Source organism: Pundamilia nyererei, unplaced genomic scaffold (genome assembly GCF_000239375.1).
Source record: "Pundamilia nyererei isolate P.nyererei 1_Seehausen unplaced genomic scaffold, PunNye1.0 scaffold00160, whole genome shotgun sequence".
Taxonomy (NCBI): Eukaryota; Metazoa; Chordata; class Actinopteri; order Cichliformes; family Cichlidae; genus Pundamilia; species Pundamilia nyererei.
This window is the reverse complement of record NW_005187561.1, coordinates 407416-414493: the sequence shown is the minus strand read 5'-3', so window position 1 is coordinate 414493 and position 7078 is coordinate 407416. Positions and strand designations below refer to the sequence as shown.

The 7078-nt window shown below is 42.2% G+C and overlaps 1 protein-coding gene across 1 annotated transcript in view; it reads left to right on the top strand.

The window, feature by feature from the left end:
- The first annotated feature begins 301 nt into the window (after nucleotides 1-301).
- The window catches only part of ccdc80 (coiled-coil domain containing 80), a 17407-nt gene continuing 10630 nt past the window's right edge, over nucleotides 302-7078 (top strand). Inside the window, exons 1-5 of the mRNA XM_005745509.1 lie at nucleotides 302-1890; nucleotides 2007-2204; nucleotides 3316-3782; nucleotides 4154-4492; nucleotides 5735-5891. Coding sequence (XP_005745566.1) covers nucleotides 1260-1890; nucleotides 2007-2204; nucleotides 3316-3782; nucleotides 4154-4492; nucleotides 5735-5891 — 1792 coding nt within the window. The 5' untranslated portion in view covers nucleotides 302-1259. The remainder of the gene's footprint in view (nucleotides 1891-2006; nucleotides 2205-3315; nucleotides 3783-4153; nucleotides 4493-5734; nucleotides 5892-7078) is intronic.

Sequence of the window (7078 nt, the reverse complement as noted above, 5' to 3'; positions counted from 1 at the left end):
CTTTCTTTTCTTTACTTAGGCCTTGATTACAAGCCAACCTAGGAAACTTTCATAGAGGAAATTGAGAAACACTGATTTGGGTTCAAGAAACATCATAAAAGAGCAAGGGCGATCATTGCAGTTGGGTTATTTTGGAAATATTCATCTTTTGACGTTTTCTTCTCCTTTTTTCGCAGTGACATTTAGAATAAGATGAAAGAGGCGGTCATGCTGTGAATTTAAATCGAATGAAAATGAGGAGGTGGAATATGCTGGTAGAAAGAAATCGAATTTGGGGGCGTTCCTCTTTCGCCTTAAAAGGGGGAACTTGACACTGTGTCAGATTATGGGGATTTCTCTTCCCGGAGATCTGGCCAGCAGGGGAGTAAACTTTTTCCTTTACTTTTTTCTTTCTTAAATCTTCCTCAGCTACTTAATGTGTTTTTGAGTGCAACCCACCTCATTCTGACCAGTTTCCTATAAAGAACCTTCTAGTGAAAGGGGTGTTGCAGAGTGAACTGGCAACCGAATGTCCCGGGGCAGGTCCTGACATTGCGTCGCCAAGAGTCCGGAGGCTGAGGTTAGTGTGGACGTTTCTGGGAAAACCTCTAGAGCTCCGATTTGCCAAAGGGGAGACCTGAGAAGAGGCAGATTCGCTTTTCCTCTGCACAGTCTAAGCGCAGGTTTCCAGCTCAGACTAACTGTCTTGCATTTTGAGGGATCTTCACTATTTCTGCAGCCAGAAGACTTATTGTTGTGGGAAATAAACAGAGCCCAAAAGAACTTTGACTAGTTGAGACGTAATTAGGGCGTAAACAAATTTTGCATTTTGGAGATGTGACGTGGTCCTTAACTTTTCACTCTAGGACTCTAGGATTTTATTGAGTGTATCCCGCGGTGATAGATTTTTTTTCTGAGCCACTTGAGGATGTTTGCAGATTATAACTGCAATGATCGACGCTTCTGATCTTCTGTTCTGTGAGTTGGAAACGAAAGTGCTGCTGAGATGAAGTTGTAGATCTGTGCTCTGAACTCTTCTCGTGTTCGTATTGTTTGCCAGATTAAAGGCAGACAACAACGTGGATTTCCTCAGTAGAAGTCATGCTCTGAAAGTGGTCATTGGCAGATTATGTGCCGATCCCGCGCGCGCTGCACTCTTCATCTGGAATTAATTGATTGTCACCCTCAGATGCGCTAAAGACGCACAGGTTCAAGGATCCACCACTGGATCTTTGCATTTACGGCAGTGAGTGTTTAGCCTACTTTAATTTCACACAACAATGAGGGGTTTTGTTCTCAGTTTAGCTTTGATATATCTGCTTACCTGGACCCAAGCCGACAAACAGACTCACCTCAAGCGGGTGCAACTGCGCCGACGCTTTCAGGGACGTTTGCGCCCTGGATATGCTTCGGCAATCTCGGTGCACAGCAACAAGAACGCACAAAATGTGCAGGCAGACGAGGCGATTCCGCTTACCGCCAGGTCGGGGAACCTGGAGGGAGTCAAGAAAGCAGGAGGCCGGTTGCGAAGGATAGGGACGAATGGACAGATTGGCTTGTCCCGTCAACTGACAGATGAAGGTACTCCAGGAGCCAGAGCCAGAGTTACCCGCATGCCCAGCAGCGCCGGGTCACCAAATCTGCTGGCCAGCTTTGCAGGAAAAAACCGAGTCCTCGTTATCTCGGCGCCCCATGACTCAGACGGCTACTACCGACTGATGATGTCACTTCTGAAGCCAGATGTCTACTGCGAGCTGGCAGAAAGACACGTCCACCAGATAGTCATGTTTCACCAAGAAGGAGAGATGGGAGGCAAGGTTCGGAGAATCACAACAGAGGGGAAAGTGATGGAGGAGCCACTAGATACTGCACTCATCCCCAGACTAATGAACTTCCTAAAACTAGAGAAAGGTAAGATGGTAGACAGCATAAGCCTCTGTCTTAACTTGTGCATGGGTCAAAACGTCATTGCAGGTGCTGATATTAACCATATCATATCCTTAATCTATTAATGTGTTGAACTGCAGGCAAGTTTGGAATGGTGCTTCTGAAGAAAACCCTGCAGGTGGAAGAGAGATATCCCTACCCTGTGAGGCTGGAGGCCATGTATGAGGTCATTGACCAGTCACCCATGAGGAAGCTCGAGAAGCTCCGCCAGAAAGGCTTCATCCAGAAGTGTAAAGGAGCAGGTGTGGAGGGACAAGTGGAAGAAGGCACACTTGCAGGTGAGAATGACCATGATAAACATTTTTTCAACATGTTTGTTTTCACAGCAGGGAAATCCACACTTTTTAGTTTTAAAACTTCTTAATTAACATTGAACCTTTCTAGAATATATCCATGGTGCAGTGATTACCACATGTGCCCTATAAACAAAAGATCTTTGGTTTGAGAGCTGCAAACAGACTTGTACGATCTTAGTGTCAGTCTGCAGCCTGGATAAACTGGATGGTTACACCAGGAAGGGCAGCCATGAGATCAAGTTGGCACTCAACCTTTCCTCAGGTTCTAGACCAGTTTGAATAATGTGAATAATGGCACTCGGGGTTTTCAGGGGGCTGGCAGCTAGATTTGTCAGCTGTTACAGTGTTCAGTGCCCTCCTATAAACTACAACAACTTCCTCACTGTAAAACCTTTATGGTACTGGTAATGTAGAATATAGCTTTTACTAAGCAACACTGTCAGTAGTTCATTATAGTTTATTACTATCTCAGATTACTGCCTAAAAGATTCTGTGCCATTATAATGCATTGCCAGCTGAACCTTAACCCTACTCTTAGTCACGCAGTCTCTTAAAACCACCTCATACAGAAACAAACAAATTCTAAACTCTCACAACACTTAAATCCAGGATTTAAACCAAAAAAGAAAAAAAATTCCTCTTTGTAAAAATATGTTGTATCTTGCTGTTCATATTTTTTCATATTTTTTATAATATCGTTTACAGTGTGCAGCTGTACTCAGAAACAAAGTTGAGTACAGTATATTACTGTACTAAAATTCCTGTAGTTTTACAAAGGTTTTTTTTTAACAGTATACACTGATGACACATACCATTAAATTGTTACATAAGTACAATGTAATGTTACATTTAATGAAATCTGCTCAAATTAAATTTGCTTAAATAGTATAAATTCAGTTTATACAAAGCACATTTTCCTTAGGAATTTACTATTTCAATTAAAAGTTTGAATTTAAGTTAATCTTAAATTGTATTTATTTCAGTTGTGTTTTATTCAAAATTATTGCTTCATGTTTATTAGGGTGAATAATCTTTTTTTTGAGTGTATGCAAAATGAAATGTTTACCTGTGATCTCTGTCTCCATCTTGCCAGTTCCTGACACACCTACAATAAAACTAAACTCAAATAGCAAAACAACTCGACCTACTACAACCACCACCAGAACAACAACTACACAACCAACCACAACTACTACCACTACAACAACAACAACAACAGCAACCCAGCCCACGACCACCACTACGACTACTACAACAACCAGAGCAACAACAACTACAACGACAACCAGAAAACCAACCACCACAAAAAGGCCCACTACTACCACCACTCAGAAAACGACCAGAGCTCCTACCACAGCCCTGTGGCTCCCACTGCCAAGAACTACCGCTGATCCATACTACTACAACCGCAGAGATAGGGAACGGTACCCACCGAAAACCACCCCAGCTGGAGATAACCGCACTGACAAACTCAACAGAGATCCACACAGCCGCAAGCTACCCATCACACATAGACTCCCAAAGACCAAACCCACCAAGAAGAAGAACGGTGGAGACAAGGTAATCTGTAACATTCATTTTAAAGATAGATTTAATAGATTGACTTTGTATTTTAATGGGTTTCAGATTCATGCTATTTATAGAATACAAAACACCTGGGTATATATTAGTGCTAAAACCATGCATTACATAAATTTATAAATAATATCCATGAGTACATATGCAGCACACTTCTTGCTGATTACTTTAATTGCTTTTCATTGGAGCTTTTCAAATGAAATAGCTGTTTAGCAGCCAACATAACTCATTTCACCATCATTTTTTGTGTGTACAAAGAAAAGTTTACCACGACACCAGCTCAAGACCAAATCATTCTCACAGTGTTTGAATCAGTGAACAAAATGAAAAATAATATCTGCTTTTGTGCGCAGGTGTTGACTAACGAGTATGAAGACAAGTATGAGCCTAGCAAGCCAACAGCAAGCAATCCAGAGGAGCCAGAAGTCATCACTGTTATCACTCCTACCAGGAAGGGAAAGCACGATAAGCATGACAAGAAGAAGAAAAAGAATGACAAGGGTGCCAAGAAAGCCGACAGAAGAGGAAAGCCAGGGAAGGAGGGAAAGATCGGGGGAAAGAAAAATGGAAAGAAGGCGTCAAAGTACCCGGAGAAAGTGGACTATCCAAAGCCCACTAAAAAGCCAACGCCACCACCAAAGAGTGCCCTTGCCTCCTTTCTGGATTACTTTGAAAACAGGAGGCGGCTGCTGGTGAGAGCATGACATAATACTGACAGTTCATAAGAGGCTCTTTCACCTGGCAAAACTCCAGGTTTCGAGCTTTGGCCAGAGGGAAATGTCAGTACTCAGAGCACCATCGCTAAGTGTGAGGACAGGTTTAACATTTTGGCCAAAGTGCTTATTTGATTTCTTGCCAAAATACAGATGAATACAAATATCAGACCATGGGCATCTGGAACAGTTGCTTATTAGTCTATTATATGTCAAACACAGCCACTTCCTGATAAGCAGATAGCATGGACTTCTCTGCACCCAGCCAAAAATGGCTCCAACAGATGAAGCATGATATGTGATTTAATTTCTGATTTAGCATTACCTCAGTAATTAATTGATGTTGCCTCCTTTCTGTAATAATCTAAATATCTCCTCAGTAATTAACTGTGTTTTCTGTCAAATACAACTATCAGCCAGCTTTATGCTACGCTAACTGGCCAATAGCTGTAACTATATATATAATATATTTCCCAAACAAACTCGAGAATGGGATCAATCTCTTCATCCAACTTGCAGCAAGGAAGCATATAAGCAAAATTCCCTAAAATCTCAAACAGTTTCTTTAAAGAAACACATCAGCACTACAGTAATGAATGCAGCTATAAGAGAAATTAAAAGACACAGCCATCAGCCAAACTCATTAGTCAAACATGAAATTAGTGCTTTTTTTCTGGACTTCAAATTTTGATCGACTTGATAGGTTTTGAGTTGGGAAGTTGAGCATTACACCATTCTGAGTCACTGAGCAGCTGGCAGTGTGGAGCAGAAGGAAGTGACCTACAGTTGGTGCGGCTCCAATAAGGAAAGACTTTGTTTTCCAAGACAGAGTACTGAAATGTTCTAAAGACTCACATCAGGACAAATAATTTATTGTTGATTAATTTTTCACTAGTCAACAAACAGGTAAGCACCTCTGTACCATTTATTGTACAGTGTCACTTCTGTATAGTGAAGTGGTAGGGTAGGTCGCACAACCATCATCCAGGTATTTGAAAGACTGCACAGCTGTGAGCTAACAGACTGTGCGGCTCTGTTTTGCAGCCAGTATAGATTCTTATCACAGTGGTGCTGTGAACAGGCTGGGAAAATATGCCCCATCGTCCGCCTGCAGGTTAATGTAAACATCACCTCTGCAGCACACTGTATTTGCACGCGCGCGTGTCACAGCATACACAGGATACTCTAACCTCCCTGTTTCCACTCCCTCCCTTCCTCCAGCTGATTACATCCCCCAGTGAGGAGATCAGTATGTATGTTCAGCAGAGGGATGAGTACCTGGAGTCTGTGTGTGAGATGGCCATCAGGAAAGTTTCTATCATAACTATTTTTGGCTCTTTGACCAACTCCACCATGAAAATCGACCACTATCAGATAGGTAAGTAGTTCCATATGCAGTATGAGAGGGTTCAAGACGTTTTTGTTTTTTGCTCCTTGTTTTGACATGGTATATGCCACAATCGCTATTAACTGTAGCAAGTCTTTCAGTTGCTCAGCCAGGCACCTTTTTTGAATAGCTCATGTGGTTCTCAATTTGGAGCAGATGTTTTCCGGACGTGCAGCATTTCTCAACTGCAACATTTTGAAACATTTTTGAAGTTTCCAGCACTGAAGATGGATTTCCCAAACAGCCCTTCCATGCAGCAAAACACTGCAGTTAACCAGCAAAAGGCTGTAATTCTAAATCAAAGTCATGTTTCCGCTGTCAGTAAATCTTCCTTAGGATGACAGAGTCATCATAGATCCAGCTAAATGCTTTTCCTGTCATTTTAAGAACTGCCACTTTTCTGTTCTACTTTGCGAAGACACAGAATACTCACATGTAGTATGAGGAAAACAATATTAAACCAGTAACACAACAGTGGGAACTTCTGTGCACCACACAAAAACAAACAAACAAACAACATGTTAACTAGAAACACAGAACAACAAAGCAGTTAGTCCAGGTTTATTTTTATTGCCCCGATCTACAACAACAGCCATCCCAAGTTGTTTTATATACTAAAGACCCTGCAATACAAGAGAGAACCCCAATGATCAGATACCCTGCAAGTAAACATTTGGTGAAAGTGGGGAGGAAGAACTTTTTAACAAGAAGAGATTTCTGACAGAACCACTTCAGGGTGAGACAGTTGGGCAAGTGAGGAGAAAGAGAGGAGAACAAGGCGCAACCTGCTGGAAAGAGAAGACAAATAAGTGAGCAGAGAAGCTCAGAGAGTTGTTCAGTGCGATGCTCAGAGTGTTTTGCAAAGTCCCCCATCAGCCTGAGCCCACAGCAGCATGACTGAGGGATGATTCAGGGTTTCCCGATCTAGCCCTGACTGGAAGCAATATGAAAGAATGTAAGAAATAGGATCTGTCTTTCTAGTCCTGTATTTCAGATCAGTAGAAGGCTTTGAGAGGCAAAGGTAATGTCATCTTAGATGAAGTTCCAGCCACATGTTCTCACTGACCTCACCACTAATCTCCTTCACAGTGAAACTCTTTCTCTTACACCGGAGGGTTGGGGCGATTGTGGCTCAAGAGTTAGGAGTTCGCCTTGTAATCGGAAGGTTGCCGGTTCGA